The sequence below is a fragment of the Gekko japonicus genome, unplaced genomic scaffold, assembly GCF_001447785.1.
Source record: "Gekko japonicus isolate JY-2015 unplaced genomic scaffold, Gekko_japonicus_V1.1 scaffold5403, whole genome shotgun sequence".
Lineage (NCBI taxonomy): Eukaryota > Metazoa > Chordata > Lepidosauria > Squamata > Gekkonidae > Gekko > Gekko japonicus.
The window spans coordinates 4,372-23,417 of NW_015164802.1; the positions used below are offsets into that span (position 1 = coordinate 4,372).

General features: G+C 43.4%; 1 protein-coding gene across 1 annotated transcript in view; it reads right to left on the reverse strand.

The window, feature by feature from the left end:
• Window positions 1-19,046, reverse strand: part of LOC107109176 (zinc finger protein 658B-like) — a gene marked incomplete at both ends in the record, with an annotated part of 50,385 nt that overhangs the window by 3,854 nt on the left and 27,485 nt on the right. The window contains 3 exons of the mRNA XM_015409746.1: window positions 9,302-9,376; window positions 12,027-13,412; window positions 15,305-15,311. Of these exons, the coding sequence (XP_015265232.1) occupies window positions 9,302-9,376; window positions 12,027-13,412; window positions 15,305-15,311 (1,468 nt within the window). The remainder of the gene's footprint in view (window positions 1-9,301; window positions 9,377-12,026; window positions 13,413-15,304; window positions 15,312-19,046) is intronic.

The following is a 19,046-nucleotide window of genomic DNA, read 5'->3' on the forward strand; positions in this document are numbered from 1 at the left end:
GAGCAGTTAATCCCCTCCCCCAAACCTGTGCATGACTTACTTCCAAGGAAACCGTCCCGGGGTGGGTCCGGCTGCACCGCTTCTCCAGGCTGCTGCTGCTGCTTCTCCGGAGCAACCCCCACCCCACCTCCGTTCTCCCTCCCGGTGCAGAGGCAAAGCCCCCTCCCCGGACACGCATGCGCGGCCCGCACACACGAGGCGCAAAAGAGCCCCTCCTCTCTTCCGGACCCCCCCCCTCCTCGCTCGGCCTCTCTAGCAAAGGCCTCCGCGGGCTTAACCCTTGCAGTGCTGCAGACAAATGCAAACTGCGTCCTCCTTTCCACCACGCCCCGTGCGGCTCAGTGGGGCTGCTCAATGGGAGTTGCTCTGCTGCACGGGGGGGTTGGAAAAGGAGGCTGAAGAAGCTGGAACAGACTCTCTCCGCTCGCAGCCCCAGCAGGGACCGAAGGGGAAAGTGGGGAGTCCCCGCCCGGGGCGGACGGGCAGCTTCTCTCCCGGTGTGTCTGCAGGAGTCCTGCCTCGTGAGGCGCCGCTGAAGGCCGCCCGGCTGCAGTCCAGTCCCGCGGCGGGCTCCGGGCGCTGCTTTTCTCCACGGGCAGAGCAGGAAGCCCTTTTCCCTGCGTCTGCGGCCCTGGAAGGGTTAAAACCGCCCCGTCCCGAGCTAGAAGGGGGAGGATCTTTGCCGGGGGTGGGGTGGGAAGGGTTTGCTTCCGAATGGAGGGAGCGAGAGTAGGCAGCCACGTGTTTCTGTGTCCTCCTGTGGCTATCCTGTGTGGTGCAGCCAGGAGAGGCTCCCATTAGCACGTGGCTCTTCTGTTGCGCCTCCCCCCTCCACACACCCATGACAACCTGTGGCTTCAAGGAATGGATTCTCTCAGTGGCAGTTGCTAGGCAACCACAGCATTGGGAGTAAAGGGGGGGCAGGGTCCTTTTCAGGGAAGTTTTGGCCTTTGAGGGAGGATTCATAGGGGCCAGGCCTGCCAGGGTTGCCAATTCCGGGTTGGGGAATTCCTGGAGATTTGGGGGTTGAGCCCTGGAGAGGGCAGGGCTTGGGGAGATAAGGAGCTGCAGCCGGACATTATTCATTTACTTTTGCCATTTTTTGTCCACCGTTCTCCCTTGAGCTCAACAAGGGTGAATAGGACCCAGCAATTCAGATCAAACATGCAAAAAACACATTGCTGAACAAGTTCACAGTATAATGAATAAACAATGAAGATACTGCTTTAATTGTTGTATTGTTTCAACAGCTGAATGGCATCAAGAGACCAAAGTCTCAGCACAAGCAGGACGAACTTTCCCAGGCTTGACTGTCCGTTTCGACTTTGCGTCTTTATCAAACGTCAGTTTGTAGTTGTTTGTTTGCAGTACATGGTTTTCAACAATATGTGCATAGTTTCAAAGGTGGCTACTTCAAGCTCTCACAATCAACAGTTCCCTTCTGGATAATGCATTTGTCCTGCTTGTGCTGAGACTTTGGTCTCTTGATGCCATTCAGCTGTTGAAACAATACAACAATTAAAGCAGTATCTTCATTGTTTATTCATTATACTGTGAACTTGTTCAGCAATGTGTTCTCCCTTGAGCTCAAGACAGATGACACAAAGTGAGTCAATATAATCAACAAGATGGGGGCATTCAAGAAAGAACACAATAGGATTAGGGTTGTTGAACCAATCAGAAATCGAAAAATAGGACTGTAGTAAAGCATAAGCCTGAGATAATAAGACATGAATTACAAATCTGACTAGCACAGTTTTTCCTAGTCTGCACAAAGCCAGGAGAGTGGGTGCAGGCCTGACTTCCTCAGGTAGGCCATTCCTTAAGGCGGGGCCACAGCAGAAAAGGCACAGGTATAGGCAGCTGTTGATTTTTGCCTATTTGCATGTTGGAACCTGCAGAAGACCTCACTCCAATGAGTGAAGCTGTTGTGGCAGCGCAGAGGGGAAGAGGCTGTCTGGAAAATAGGCGGGTCCAAGGCTATGAAGGGCTTTCTGTGTAATCTCCCTATATAATAATTGTGGTTTGGTGGTGGCACTCTCCAGAACATTCCACACACTCCCAAATCAGTTGGCTCAATGATCTGCCACTCAGAACGTCTCCCTATCCACTGGCTGCGTTGCCTGAGTCCCGCCCAGCTGCCACTCAAGAGTACTCGCGTGCCAGTGGCCGGGTGCTGGGTCTGCTCCTCTTCTCTGCCCAGTCCTTCAGCCACTGTGCCCTGTCAGAATTACTGGAAAATGGCTCTCTCTCGACGAAGACGCTACTCCTGCTTGCCTCCTGTGTGGGACTAACTTTTCTCTTAGTGGCTGTTGGTAGGATCCTGGCAAACAGCTTTCTCTCTTGACGAAGACGCTTCTCCTGCTTGCCTCATGTGTGGAACTACCTTTTCCTTCAGTGGCTGTTGGTAGGTGTAACAAAAGGGCAGTTACCTGTGTCTGTAAGATGGCTGCCGTCTGTGTGTTTAAAATGTTCCCCCATAAGGTTTAATTGAGCTGTAGTTCCAGAGAGGGGCCTGCAGCGGTATCACTCACTGGGTTGAATGGGACTTCCTCAACTACTGGCCTACATTTCCCAGCTGCCCCAAGGCCAAAAAGTGCGGGAAAACAGGGACTGCCCCAAGGGGTAGGGCGGCATCAATGTAGACTCCAGCCCATCCAGGGAGGAGGCAGTCTTTGTCCCTGGGAGGCAGCAGATATTCAGCCACCTCATAGTTGGCTGGACTGGGCAATGAATGGAAGTTTTCCAGTCTCTCTTGGGCAAGAGAGAGAGGCTGAAGCAAAGTCAGAGGCCAGTCCAAGGAGAGATCCTATCCTGAGCCCACAACCTCCAGAGGCAGAGAGTATTGTGTGCAGGAAAAGAGGACTGCATTTAACCCCTGTTGATTTATGGCCTGTTGGTTCATGGTGTGTGCTTACTCCTACAGTTGTGCCTTCTTTATTTAGTGCATGTGTGCTCCATAATTGTGTAAAAAGTTAAATATATTCTTTTATTTGGGCTAATAATCTGTGTTGTGCTCTAACCACAGAGTTTCCACTGCTCTGCAAAATACCAAAGGGAGGGGGTAGCCCAGAGAAGCAAGAAAAGGCCAGACCCTTGGGTTGCCAACTTTCCTGGGATCCCCCAAATATTGGGGATTCCATCTCCAAATAGGGAGATTCGGGCAGAGGGGTCTCACTGTCCCTCTAAAAAGGCAGTGACCATTCAGTGAGTGGTGGCAGCGTACTCAAAGAGTGAGATACGCCCACAGGATGAGGGTGGGAGGTGAACAGCTGAGGTATAAACTGGAGCCCGTTTCGCCACAGTAGGGAACCAAGCGATGGATGGTGAATGGCGATCCAGCAATCCAGCGAACATGGCGGCGGCTGACGGCGAAAGGCAGCAAGCGACCCGGATGGTGATTGGCCTGAAGGGCGCAGTGATGGGATGATGCAGCGTGGTCGGAGCCTATGAGGACGAAGACCAGCCGCTGCAGCCGTCACACAGCCGCGCACCGCACGGACCGTGCCTGAAGGAGTCGCTGCGAAAAAGATCAGACCTTCACCAAGAAACGGCCTGGAGACCGAAGATCCCTCCACGGAAGGAACAACATAGAAGAGCTCGGCTGCTTAGGTGCCCGGTAGGCACTCACCCTCCCCTGTACTGTGGCCCTAGTCAGGTGAAATTAACAATGCTCTGTAAACCACTCCGAGCCTTTGGGAAAGAGCGGTATATAAATGTGATATGTAATGTAATGTAATGTAATGTAATGTAATGTAATGTAAAAGCTTCGTTGAGAAAAAGAAAACCCTTCGCAGGTCTTTGTGAGGAACTCATTGGGGCCAGTCCTGGCTAGGGTTGCCAGCTCCAGATAGGGAGATTCCTGGAGGGTTTGGGGAGGAGAGAGGCCCCAGCTTAACAGAATGCCATAAAGCCCACCTTCCAACGCAGTTATTTTCTCCAATGGGCCCCCTACCACTCCTGTTTTTTTGGGGGGGGGGGGGGAGAAAGCTGCTGCCTAGAGTTCAGTTGTGATACCTGTTGATCTTCAGGCTCCATCTGGAGATTGGCTACCCTAGGCTTCAAAGCACAGTCTGCTAGAACCAGGTTTCTGTTGTAGAAGCTGAGTGGGTGATTTTGGACCAGTCACAGACTTTCAGTCTAGTCTACCTCACAGGGTTGTTGTGCAAGTCAAAAGGGGGAGAAGAGAATGATGCAAGCTGTTTTGGTCCCCATTTAAGAGAAAGACAACTTTTCCTCCTGGGAAACCATTGTTGCCAATCTCCAGGTGAGGGCTGGAGATCACTCAGAATTACAACTGCTCTCCAGATGACAGAGATCAGTTCCCCAGGGAGAACATGGTGGACTCTAGGTCCTTATACCTGCTGAGATGCCCCTCCCATGACAGCCAATGAGCCAGCTCCAGATAGGGAGATTCCTGGAGGGTTTGGGGAGGAGTCTATGGAAGCCAGGGTTTGGGGAGGGGAGAGACCTCAGCTGAACAAAATGCCATAAAGTCCACCTTCCAAAGCAGTTATTTTCTCCAGGCAGGAGAAATCTGTTGTCTGGAGTTCAGTTGTGATACCTGGCGATCTTCAGGCTCCACCTGGAGGTTGGCTACCCTGTGTAGGAGCCAGTGTTTCAGAGCAGGGTCTGCTAGAAGATCTTGCTGTAGAAGATGAGTGGGTGATTTTGGATCACTTGATTGTATGTATGATGTAGGGTAGCCTTGTTATTGCTGGAATGTGTTAGAATGACAATTTATATGATGGGGGGCTGATTTGCTTTATAAGGCTGTATGCGGGGGGGCAATCTTGGGGTCAAGACATGTTGTAGAGTTGATTGATAAATTCTGGCTGATTGCAGAGAAGAGATCTTGGTCAGGAAGTTTTTTCCCCTCTCAAAAACGTATTAATTAATTTTTTTGATCTTTAATACCTAAATAATTTGAATTAATTTTTAAAATCATTATTTAGAAAACGTTTGTAATCTTTTATTTTCTAGTATTTACTTTTATTTTCCTATTTTAATTTAAAACGTTCTGTTCTATGAGCCTTATTTGTCATTTTAAAACCCTTTAATTATGTAATTATTTCTGTGATTTTGTAAACCCATCCTTTATAATTTTTTTAATAAAAATTAAAAGACAATATATTTTCAAATATTAAAAAGGCATATATATTTTAATTTTTTCTGAGACCAGCTGATGTAATTTAAAACAGTAGGGGGCCTCTGGGTTTTGTATAGCGTAGGGCCTCAGCAAGTCTAAATCCGGCCCTGACTAAACACCAAGGCGCACGGAACGCTGTTACCTTCCCACCGAAGTGGTACCTACTTATCTACTTGCAATTTCTTGCTTTCGAACTGCTAGGTTGGCAGGAGCTGGAACTAGAGACGGGAGCTCACTCCGTCATGCGGCACACTCGCCCACTGTTGCCAACCTCCAGGTGAGGGGTGGAGATCACTCAGAATTACAACTGGTCTCCAGGAGGGAGGGGGAAGAAGATGGAAAGCTGAAACCAGAGCAGTGGATAATGGCAGGTTGATGCTTGGCTGGGAAGGAGATAGGGTTGCCAACTCCAGGTTGGGAAATTCATGCAGATACGAGGGGTGGAGCCTAGAGAGGGTGAGGTTTGAGGAGGGGTGGGTCCTCAGACAGGTACAATGGCCATAGACTCCACCCTCCAAAGCATTTATTCCAGGATAACAATTGTCGCCAATCTCCAGGTGAGGGGTGGCAATCACTCAGAATTACAACAGATTTCCAGGAGGGAGGGTAGAGGTCGGCTGCAGTTATAGGGGCAGATAATGGTAGGTTGATGGTTAGCTGGGATGGAGATGGGGTTGTGAACTCCAGGTTGGGAAATTCCTGGGGATTTGAGAGGTGGAGCCTAGAGAGGGCAAGGTTTGAGGAAGGGTTGGACCTCAGACAGGTACAATGCCATAGACTCCACCATCCAAACCAGCCATTTCCTCCTGAGTAACAATTCTTGCAAATCTCCAGGTGAGGGCTGGAGATCACCCAAAATTACAACTGGTCTTCAGGTAGAAGAGATCAGTTCCTCTGGAGAAAATGGTGGGATCTGTGTCACTATACCCTGCTGAGGTTGCCACAGCAAATTGATGCTAAGTGTCCAAGGCCTTGGCACTCTCCCAGAGCCTCTTTCTAGACTTCATTGTATTTATTTCCATGACAGGCCTTATTCCTAGTAGCCAATACTTCAAGCTGAGTCCTGTAACCGATCGGCAGAAAGTGGAGTGACTGTAGGATGGGAATAATTTCTGCTGCTGGCAATAGGTATGGTCTGAAACAAAAATATAAATTTAGGCAAAATGAACGACTTTATCAAATTGTATTTGTCTAGCCATGTGAGATTCAGCTTTTCCCACTGTGAAAAAGTACTGCGTGTCTCTGCATAAATCATGTTGTGATTATGTTGTAGAAGTTTGTACAAGTCTAATGGTATCTTTATTCCCAGATACATTAAGTCTTCTGTGACCCACTCGAATTGATATTGCTGTCTGAGGAGGGATTTCTCAGTGTCAGATAGATTAATATTTGCGATTTGGTATTATTAATGTGCAATCCCGAAACCTCTCCAAAGAATGTTAACAATCTCATTAGTTCAGCTATGGATGTTAGAGGGTTTGTGATGTAAAGCAGCAGATCGTCTGCAAAGAGTGAAATTTTGTACTTGATTCCTTTAATTTGGATGCCTTCAATTTGTTGATTTGTCCTAATGGCTTGTGCCAATGGTTCCACAGCCATAGCAAACAATAGTGGAGACAGCGGGCAACCCTGCCTCGTTCCCCTTTTAAAATGTTTGGTATTCGATAGGGAGCCATTGGACTTAATATTGGTGGTTGGGTTTGCATAGAGGCCTTATATAGTTTGTAACAATTTGGGGCCAAATCCCATATGTTTAAGTATTTCAAAGAGGTATGGAAATTCCACCGAACCAAAGGCCTTCTCTCCGTCCAGTGAGAGAAGGGCCATGGGTTGTTTAATTTTAGTACTATGCTGGAGAAGAACTAGCTTTTTCAGGGTATTGTCTGCGAGATCTCGATGAGGGATAAATCCCACCTGATCTGTGTGAATGTAATTTTGAATAAATGTATTTAACCTTGTCAAGTGATGAGCCTATTAGGATAATATCTGCATAGATAGTAAGCCTTAGCAGGACCACGTGAGCAGAACAAGTAACCCTGAATTAAACACCTGGCAGTAGTTACAACTGAGTACAGCTGTAAAATGTCAAACATCAGCATGACAAAGCAAGATCTTGACAGCTAGAGATCTAGATTGCCACGTGTAAGCCAGTAATTAGGAATGTAATTACTTGACAGCTGGGCTACTATTTAGTAGGTAGCTAGCAGGCAGGCAGACACAGGAAGCTAGAGATAGCCAGAGGCTGTGTCTGGATACTTGGAACTGCATGCATCAGTTCAAGAGTGCTGGAAGAAGCCTGGGACCTATGCAGGAGGATTATATCACCCTTCCTGGAAAGACGAGCGGAGACCGGGTGCATTGGTCAGCTACGTTGGAAGGAGGCAAGATTATTCCCAGGTACAAGGCCCAGCTATTTCGCTGTTGCTATTGATGTTTTAGTCAAGGTTAAGTAATTTAGATTAGAGAGTTAGTTTTGTGTTCCTTTTTTTTGTCCTTGTATACACAATCTCTTTTCCCCTTACATGTTTATGCTTTTAACTGACTTGCTTTTTTGTAATAAAAATATATTTTATAATTGGATATAGTCACTGACCCATTCGTTATGCCTTCGAAGGAAACTCAGGCCGTATTAATAACTTAAGCTACCAAATTTATTAACAGTTTACTCCCGAATGTGCTGGTTGAACCGACCCTGATAAGGAAAACTAAGCCCGGAGTCTCTAAGGCAGCCCAAAGCCGGGGCATTGGTAGAGAGGCGGCAGGGTGGGGTCATGACAAACCTTTTTGCTAAAATTGATGTGAAAAATTTAATGTCCTGATTTAATAATGAGATTGGGCGGTACGATTTAGGGCTTGTCGGGTCTCTTTCCTTTTTTGGTATGACTACCGTGATCGCTTGTTTCCAAGATTGGGGAATGTTGCCCGTGTCTAAGATATTGTTAAATGCCTTTGTCATTGGCCCAACAAGTTGTGTCACAAATACCTTGTAGAACTTGTATTGGAAACCATCTGGGCTTGGGGATTTTTTGTGTTTTAATTCCTTTATATTCTCTAAAACCTCTTTCTCTGTTATAGGGTCTTCCATGACCAACCTATGCCTATCTTCCAACCTGGTATGTACAGGGAACTCATCCATGTGCCTGTGAGATGTGTCATTGCTCACACGCACTGATTTATATAATTCTTTGTAGTATTCCTCCAACACTTTTAAGATGTCTGAGGTTTTCATAGCTATTTCCCCTGTTCTGGACTTGAGGGCAGTAATCTGTTTTGAAAATTTGATCTCTTTGACCCTGTGTGCTAAAAGGTTCAGTGATCTTGGTGATTTAACCGAGTACTTTTGCTTTGTAAAAATAAGTTGTTTCTTAATTCTAGAGACTTCTAGCATGCTGAGTGCTTTCCTTTCTAAATTCAATTGTTTTAAGACCTGTGAAGATCCCGTTGCCTTGTGACGTTGTTCTAATTGTTTGATTTTGTCTAAAATATCTTTCTCTGCCTGTTTTTGTTTTTTAAGAAAAGAAGCTTTTGATATGATCCTGTCTCTCAACACCGGCTTCATAGCATCCCAGCACATGATCAGGGCTACTTCACCTTTGTCATTTTCTTGGAAAAACAGTTTTATCTCCTGTTCTATTTCTTTCCTAAAATCTGGAGTTTTCAATAAAAATGTATTGAGAGCCCATTGCTGTTTTGTTTTAACTTGGTCTGTTTGTATGATAGTACATTCTGTCCATGCATGGTCGGACCATTGGGACGGGACAATAGAAGTGGAAATTACCCTATCTAACAAGCTAGGTGAGATTAAGATGAAATCAATTCTGGTGTGCACATTGTGCATTGTCAAAAAGTAGGTATAGTCCCTGTCGGGCGGATGCATTATACGTCAAATGTCAGATAGATTGTGTTCCTTGAACAATGAAGTCAATCTAGTATATCTCTTTTTAGTCTTTTTATTGCTGGGATTGTGGTGTGATCTGTCAATAGAATTGTCTACTATAAAGTTGAGGTCCCCACCTAGAATAATGTCACCTTCTGTGAACTGCAACAATTCTGTTAGTCTCCATAATAAAGCCCAATTGCCCATTATTCAGTGCATACATGGATACTATAGTGACTAAACGCTCCTCCAGTGTTCCTTTAATAAAAATGTACCTGTCCTCTGAGTCTTGCTTCTTGGCCTTGAAAGTAAAGCGTGCTTTTTTTGCTATAAGAATGACTTTGAAGTCCCTGATGAAAGATAATGAGATTGAAATTTAGCAGATTTAAAAACTATGTTTTCCAGTTTTTTTAAGTGTGTCTCCTACAAAAGAACCACATCTGGGTGTTGTTTCAGAATAGTAGAAAGAACAATTTTTAAAATATATTGTTATTCAAACCACGTACATTTGCCGAAATAATTTTAGAGCTGACAACCATTTTGCTACTCTCTGAATAACAGTATGTAATTACTGCAAATGATATGTAAAGTATTCAACCGCGGCAGTGAACCCTATAGTTCTAGTAATTGTCTCAGATTATTGGCCCTCAGTATCTACGATACATTGTATTCCGTCACAATTATTAGAGAAATACCCTTTAGTACCTTAAACTAAACTATTTTCCTAGGTGAAGGAGTTGTATTGTATGCTTCCAATGAATGTAATCTATAGCTTTCCTGCACTAGATGGCACCAAAGACTTAAGGTTTCTTACAACCAGAATTGTGTTAGACTGTAACCTAGTTTTGTACCTGACCAGCCCCTTTTCTCTTATGCTCAAAGAAATGTAGAAAAGTATTTAGTGCTTGGATTTATAACGGTAAGTTTAGTTGTGTTCTACTAAAAATTTATTACTAGTCACGTATCTCTCCTTCAATCGAAGCTGCTAAAATATTGTCGTTGAAAATTGTTTCAGAAAAACAATGAAATAAGTCAATTTGAAAAGTATATGTGTACAACAAGATTAAGTTACTGTAAAGAACAGTCAATGCAGTATTAATGGTTGGTGAGTCTTAACACAATCAATAAAGTGTAATTAATTAATTAATATGTATATTTTAAAAAACCACAACAATCAATGTAGATTCAGTAGTTAATTATTTTCAAGATCAGCTACAGAATTATTGTAAGGACTCTAATGTCTCCCACACTAAAAGAGTGTGTGTGAGAGGCTAGGATGCCTTCTAGAAGGACCAACCCAGCTACCTTTTCACTAGAGCCTTAAATGAGCTAGGACTTATTTGAACCCCGAAACAATCCACCTTCCCTCCCCCCAGCATCATAAAAGTGCATGAACATTAGAAAATCTTTAGTAGAACCAGAATAAAAATTACATTAAACAAGCCAGTTATAACTTGTTGGACACTTCCCTCGCCGTCTTTCCCCGCATCAAGTACAGGCACTATGATTTAAGTACATTAATACAACACAGCTTTGCTTTTGTCCCTTAGTAGATGCAGCTTTTAAAGTGCAGAGCATAACATCTGTGGCCATCAATAATATCAACTAATGGAGTAAAGTTCATAGAGGGGCAATGAGTTTTCTGAGCATTAGCAATCACAAATAGACAGTCTGCAGATGTACAGTTTATAGGCATGGAAAGCCGCAGAGAGTGTGGCGTACAGAAGCATTTATAGAATTCAAGCATCTCCTCAGGTTAAAAACTCCCTCTTTCTAGTATAAAAGCCGAACATATTAACTCAAACATCAACATGTACTAGCTAGCAACCGTCTAAACTTAACAGTATATAACTACTACTCCCTGCAACCTTATATTGTAAGAAATAAAAAGAGGGCTAAATGTCTCACGAATTCGTCCCCGCCACTCGCCAGTGATCAGGTGGAAGTTCAGGGGAGGAAAAGTGTCTCCACTTTTGAGTCCCTTTAGTGCAGTCCATCGGAACATCTAGATCGATTTTCCGCAGAAGTTTGATGCTGTCTTCAGGATTGTAGATTTTGTGAGATCTTCCTTTGTATGAGAATTGCAGTACAAGAGGTGTTGTCCAATTGTATTTAATTCCTGCATCCATGAGACAACTGGTAATGATTTTAAGCTCCCTCCTTTTCTGTAAAGCTTCCTTTGGGAGATCGGGATATACTTCAGTGACAGCATTCTTGTAAGAAAGTCCTCCTTTTTTCCTCGCCATCTGTAGAATCCTGGTTTTATAACGTAGATCCAAAACCGTCACGAGGCTATCTCTGAAGTGCTTTGTTTTTAGAAGGGTAGGGGGTCCAAGACGAAATGCTTTAGTGAGAACTGGGGGAACATCTTTTTCAACTCCAACTTGCTGAAGCAGCCATTCAGATAGATGTGTTATTAAGTGTTCTTTTTCAGCTACTTTCTCTCCTAGTCTTCGTAGCTTCAGATTATTTTGCCTTTGGGACATGTCAAATCTTAAAGTTCTTTCAGCTAGTGCATCTTCTGTAATTTGTATTTGTTGTATTTCAGATCTATTCGCTAAAGTATTTTGCATTGCTCCCTCAGCCACATTCCTTGTCTCTGCTAAATTTTTTTGAATGCCTTCTAATTGTTTGTGTAACGGTTTAATCAGGGATGATATTTTATCAAGCAATGTAGACTCCAAAGTTTGCAGGGCTGCAGAGAGCTCCAATGTCATTTGAGCCTTCATAATTGGATTTGCCGCGTTTTTGGCGCCAATCCCTCCCACTGCCATTTTGATGTTTTCTGAAGGTTGTGTGCTCCTTGTAGAAAATTGCTGCTGTTGCCCTTCTGGAGGCTTCTCCATCTGTGATTTTTTAACGTTTCGTTGGATGTCCTCTGTGTAGTTTTCCCCCATGTGTTCGTTGGTTTCTAGACTGGTATGATCGCTGTGCCTGGCTAAAATAAGGGGAAGATCGGTGGAGCACAGAATTTAGGCGTCCATCTTCTTCTAGCATCACCGGAAGTCCGTGTGGGTTCTTTGGTGCATCTGAAGAGTGCCACTATCACTGAATCTCTTTCCACATTCAGAGCATTCAAAAGGTTTCTCCCCTGTGTGGGTTCTTCGGTGCTGTTGAAGACTGCCACTCTGACTGAATCTCTTTCTACACTCTGAGCATTCAAAAGGTTTCTCCCCTGTGTGGGTTCTTTGGTGCAGCTGAAGATAGCTACTATGACTGAATCTCTTTCCACACTCTGAACATTCAAAAGGTTTCTCTCCTGTGTGGGTCCTTTGATGCTTCAGAAGAGTGCCACTCAGACTGAATCTCTTTCCACACTCTGAGCATTCAAAAGGTTTCTCCCCTGTGTGGGTTCTTTGGTGGTGTTGAAGACTGCCACTCTGACTGAATCTCTTTCCACACTCTGAGCATTCGTAAGGTTTCTTCCCAATGTGCGTTCTTTGATGCACTTGAAGATTGCTATTCTGACTGAATCTCTTTCCACACTCTGAGCATTCAAAAGGTTTCTCTCCCGTGTGGGTCCTTTGATGCTTTAGAAGAGAGCCACTCTGACTGAATGTCTTTCCACACTCTGAGCATTCAAAAGGTTTTTCCCCTGTGTGAGTTCTTTGGTGCTTCTGAAGACTGCCACTCTGACTGAATCTATTTCCACACTCTGAGCATTCAAAAGGTTTCTTCCCAGTGTGCGTTCTTTGATGCACTTGAAGATTGCTATTGTGACTGAATCTCTTTCCACACTCTGAGCATTCAAAAGGTTTCTCCCCTGTGTGGGATCTTTGGTGCTTCTGAAGAGTGCCACTATCACTGAATCTCTTTCCGCACTCTGTGCATTCAAAAGGTTTCTCCCCTGTGTGGGATTTTTGGTGCGTCTGAAGATTGCCACTCCTACTGAATCTCTTTCCACACTCTGAGCATTGATAAGCTTTCTCCTCTGTGTGGGTTCTTTGATGCTTTAGAAGACTGCCACACTGACTGAATCTCTTTCCACACTCTGAGCATTCAAAAGGTTTCTCCCCTGTGTGGGTTCTTTGGTGCTGTTGAAGACTGCAACTCTGACTGAATCTCTTTCCACACTCTGAGCATTCAAAAGGTTTCTCCCCTGTGTGGGTTCTCTGATGCTGTTGAAGATGGGCAATCCGACTGAATCTCTTTCCACACTCGGAGCATTCAAAAGGTTTCTCCCCTGTGTGGGTTCTCTGATGCTCTTGAAGATTGCCACTCTGACTGAATCTCTTTCCACAATCTGAGCATTCAAAAGGTTTCTCCCCTGTGTGGGTTCTTCGATGTAGTTGAAGATCACCTCTTCGACTGAATCTCTTTCCACACTCTGAGCATTCAAAAGGTTTCTCTCCTGTGTGGGTTCTTTGGTGCTGTTGAAGACTGCCACTCTGACTGAATCTCTTTCCACACTCTGAGCATTCAAAAGGATTCACCCCTGTGTGGGTTGCTTGATGTCGTTGAAGATTGCCACTGTGACTGAATCTCTTTCCATAGTCTGAGCATTCAAAAGGTCTCTCTCCTGTGTGGATTCTCTGATGCAGTTGAAAACTGCCGCTCTGACTGAATCTCATTCCACACTCTGAGCATTCAAAAGGTTTCTCACTTGTGTGGGTTCTTAGGTTAAGTTGAAGATTGCCACTCGAACTGAATCTCTTTCTGCACACTGAACATCTGAAAGATTTGTTCCTTGTGTGGGTTGTCGGATGCTTTTTAAGATTCTCACTCACAATGCATTTCTTTTCACACACTGAATATTCAAAAGGTTTCTCACCCGTGTGGTTTCTCTGATGCCATTTAAGATTCCCTCTCACACAACATCTCTTTCCACACTCTGAGCATTCAAAAGGTTTCTTGACTGTGTGTATTCTTTGGAGTACAAAGAGCTGTGATCTGTTTCTGAAGTACTTTTCACACTGAATGGATTTATTTGCCTTCATTATCCTGTGCTTTCGAATATGTACATCTCTTTTCTTAACCATATGATTGCCTTTCTTTCTCATCGGTCCTCCTCGATTCATGACATTTTCTTTCGAGCTTTCATTTTTAATTTTATCTGGCATTTGCTGATGAAGTTCCTTGCCCCCTTCATTCCTCTGATCATCCTCTGCTAGAATAAAGAGAGGTCCCGTTAGCACCTGGGAGGGCTCGTAAGGTCCAAAGACATCTATGTGACTGTAGTAGAAAAGGATTGATGGCCCTTTGGCTTCGTCCAATTTGGCAGATTTTAACCACCCCTCCACCTTTCCACAGAATATCTAGTATTTAAGGATACTTCATCTCCTCAAGTGCCACAACTGAGCTCTTGCCCACAAGGACCTTCTAAGACTCCAGATTTCAGGGCTTCCCTCCTTCCCCAGCGGGCTGTATGATTCTATGAAACACTGCTCAGAAGTGAATCAGAAATCCCCCATGGCACTTCCTTGCCTTTTCCCTTGACATAATTGTGAAGGATACTCACTCTCAGCCAGCTCATTTGGGAAGGAAATATGCTCATGGGATCCTCTTGAGGAAATCCTCAGCCTTTCTTTAGACGCAAGGCCATTGTCTATCTCCACCGTAGTCTCTCTTATACTCCTGCCTTCGTTCACACAGAGACAGAGAGAACATGATCATTCTTATATGGGGAAGGAAAGACATTCAAGAGTAAAAATTCTTCTGGAAGGATGAACTCATGGTCAAGAGCAAAGCCCACAATTCCAATTAGTATAAGGGGAATAGATCTGTGAGGTAAAGCACCCTAGATTCCTCATGGGTTTACCTGAATATTAAGTGGCCTGGTCTGACTTCCAGCGTTTGCAATTAGAGTCTCCCTGCACTCTGATCTTTTTCAAGGCCATTGGTTAATCATAACAACCTGGATCCAGTTGTGTAGCTAGGAGGGAGGGGGATTAGGAGGGTGCTGACTGCCTCTGGAAAATTCTATCAAGGAGGACCCTTGATTGGGTCATTAGGACCACCTCACCCTAGGAGGCAGAATGTAGAATACACATATAGACAAGAGGGAAGCCAGGCTAAATTTATACTGAAGCCATGCTAGTATGTCTTGATATTTTCCCACTGCATCATGAATAATTTTCTGTAAAGTAACTTAGGGTGCAGCTGGAATACTTATACTGCAAAAGAGGTGCCATCCAATACCACGTATTGCATGTATTAGATAGAACAGTTAGCTCTCCTGTTCTTCTGCTGCTGAGCTGCAGAAACTTTGCTGTTTAGTGATGTTTTATTTTATTTATCCTTAAGAAACCTTTATATATTTAAAAAGGGGTCTGCTTTACTTGTGTGCTCTCTTCTCATGAACCCACTGAACTGAGTGCTGCTTAGGTACAAAGAGACTAGTGATGTAAACCTCAGTGAGGTTGATAAAAGGGAACACAGGCTGTGGTAAATAAAATGCAATTCTGTGATCAGCAAAGGGAATATGAGGAGCATATTGCAAAAGCATAAAGACCAACAATAAAACTTTCTTCAAATACATTAGAAGCAGGAAACCAGCCAGGGAGGCAGTGGGGCCCTTGGATGACCAAGGGGTAAAAGCATTACTGAAGGACGATAGGGAAATGGCTGAGAAGCCGAATGCATTTTTTGCCTCTGTCTTCACTGTGGAAGATGAGAAGTGCTTGCCCACTCCAGAACCACTGATTTCAGGAGGGGTGTTGAAAGACCTGAGTCAGATTGAGGTGATGAGAGAGGAGGTCCTACAACTGATAGACAGCTTAAAAACTGATAAATCACCAGGCCCGGATGGCGTACATCCGAGAGTTCTCAAATAACTCAAATGTGAACTTGTGGATCTCCTGACAAAAATATGTAATCTTTCTTTAAAATCTGCCTCCATTCCTGAGGGCTGGAAGGTAGGTAATGTCACTCCCATCTTTAAAAAGGGTTCTGGGAAATTACAGGCCGGTCAGTCTGATGTCAATACCAGGTAAGTTGGTGGAAACCATTCTTAAGGAAAGAATTAGTAGGCACATTGATGAACCAAAAACTATTGAGGAAGACTTGGCATGGGTTCCGTAAGGGAAGATCTTGTCCCACTAACTTGTTAATGTTCTTTGAGGGGGTGAACAAACATGTGGACAAGGGGTACCCAATAGATGTTGTTTACCTTGACTTCAGAAAGCTTTTGATAAAGTTCCTCATCAAAGGCTCCTAAGTAAGTCATGGGATAAAAAGAGAAGTCCACTTGTGGATAAAAAACTGTCTCAATAATAGGAAACAGAGTATAAATGGGCATTGTTCATAGTGGAGGGTGGTAAGCAGTGGGGTACCGCAGGGATCAGTACTGGGTCCAATGTTTTTTAACTTATTCACTAATGATTTGGAGTTGGGAGTAAGCAGTGAAGTGGCTAAATTTGTGGATTCCAATAAATTGTTCAGGGTGGTGAGAACTAGAGAGGATACTGAGGTACTCCAATGGTATCTTTGAAGGATGGGTGAGTGTGTGTTAATGTGGCATATGGGGTTCAGTGTGGCCAAGTCTGAAGTGAGCTGCATTGGGGCCAAAAATTCTAAGTATAAATACACATTGATGGGGTCTGAACTGACAGAGACTGACCAAGAGAGAGATCTTGGAGTCATAGCAGATAACTCACTGAAAATGTCGAGACAGTGTGCGACTACAATAAAAAAGGACAACGCTATGCAGGGGATTATTAGGGAACTGAGAACAAGTCAGCCAGTATCATAAATCAGCCCGTGTATAAATCGATGATGCAACCTCTTTTGAAATACTGTGTGCAGTTCTGGTCACCACATCTCAAAAAGGATATTATAGCATTGTAAAAAATGCAGAAAAAAGCAACTAGAAGATAAAAGGGTTGGAACACTTCCCCTATGAAGAAAGGTTAAGGAGCTTGTGGCTCTTTAGCTTGGAGAAATGACATCTGAGGGGGTGACATGATAGAGGTTTATAAGATTAGGAATGGGATAGAGCAGGTAGAGAAAGAAGTACTTTTCTCCCTTTATCACAATACAAGAACTCGTGGGCACTCCATGAAATTGCTGAGCAGACGGGTTAGAATGGATAAAAGGAAGTATTTCTTCACCCAAAGAGTGATTAACACCTGGAATTAACTGCCACAGGAGGTAGTGGCAGGTACAAGCATGGATGGCTAATTACATTTAAGTATTGGCTTCGCCTTCTTTTCCATTCAGACCCTTCTAGTTACACCTATCAGCTTCTACTGGAATTTAATGACTCTAACTGGATTACCTATATAGAATCCAAATTTTTAAATTATTATTATTATTATTTTGGAAACAAAACTGATAAACAGAAACTGAGAAACATATAAACCTTAAAACCAATCCTACATCTTACATCATAATTTCTTATAGATGGGAAACTGAAAAATAGTTATATACATCTACTATGAATTAATGTTCATTTCTAAGCATTTATACAGATTTGGCCATACTTTTTGAAAAACTGAATTCATATTTTCACGAAGTTTTTGGGTTAAATTATCCATTTCAGCCACTTCAATAGCTTTATAAATGAAATCCCATCCAAGAGGCATGTCTTCATTCTTCCAAAACATTGCCAATACTATTCTGGTCGCCGTAAGTAAGTGAATGATCATATACTTTTCATCCTTTTGCCAATTTTTGGGTAATATATTTAACAGAAATATTTCCAGGCCTAGCGGAATTTGTAAGTTAGTTACTTGTATTAATACCAAATGAATCTCCTTCCAATGTTTTTAACTGCAGTGCAGGTCCACCAGGCATGATAGAAAGAGCCTACCTGAGATTTACATTTCCAGCATTTATTATTAACGCCAGAATAAAAATGGGGCAATCTATCAGGTGTTAGATGCCAGCGGTGAAACATCTTAAACACATTTTCTATTAGAGGAACAGCCTTCAACCACTTCTTTACCCAATCTGATGACTGATACCCACGTTTTGAATTATGAAGTATTTCTACATTAAAATAATGCGCTTAAATCGCAGGAAACTTTACAATCACAAGAGATCTACTTATCCTGGTGGGAAATAAATCAGTTAGTTTCCAGGTACACGAAAGATAAACAAACAGGCTTTTGCTCAGGGATGTCTGAACTTGATAAAATATTTTTAGGCCCAGAGGATAAACTAATTCGTAAATTTTATTCTCTTTTGCTAGATTACAAGATGCAGGATGAGACTGTAAAGGTTTCAATGATTGCATGGGCCAGAAATATAGGGCATGCTATTGAACTGAATAAATGGGAGAAGATGTGGCAGAATGTGATGTGATAGAATCCAAAATTAAATCACTGGATATCACCTTAGATTCCTTACTCCTTACCTCCGAATCTGAGGCTTTTTCAATTATAAGAGCCAATCTACTTTGTTCTGAGCTACATTCACTGTATAATGCTGCTAATAAAACCTGTTCACCCCTGTATTTTGGAATATCTCCTAAAGTCGGCCAACCTGCCTCTTACTTGTACCAACTTCACACCCCCAAACTCCGTAGAGCCCTCTCTTTGCCTAGATTCAATGTATTACCTTCAGCCTTATTATCTGGCCGCTTTCAGGTTGTGCCCTTTTCTGACAGATGTTGTCCATGCACAAATGATAATATCGAAATGATTTCCCATGTCTTGTTGCAGTGCCCCTTCTACCATGCACTACGACTGAAATTTCTAAATTTTATTTTGGCTCAATTAGAAGAATATCGTGATTGCCTAAAGATCCTTATTCTTCTTGATAATCCAAACCTTGAGATAACAGAAACTGTTGCTAAATTTCTTTTTGAGCCGAAGGGTGAGCTAAAGGGCTCTTTGCCTGTGGCTCTTAGCCTAGGGACTCTTAGACTAGGGGCGCTGTAAGAAGCCCAAAAAGAGCCAGAAAGACAAGGCCCTAGGCTCTTTGTCTTTCCCGTAAAATAATTTGACTTGATAACAAAACCCACATAAATACCAAGGGTTTAAAAGGGGGATTATATTTATTTATTTTAAAAGAATTATGAAGCCAGAATGCCAGCAGGGGGTTGGGGGCTATCCAGTGTTTTGCACGGAGTGTCACATG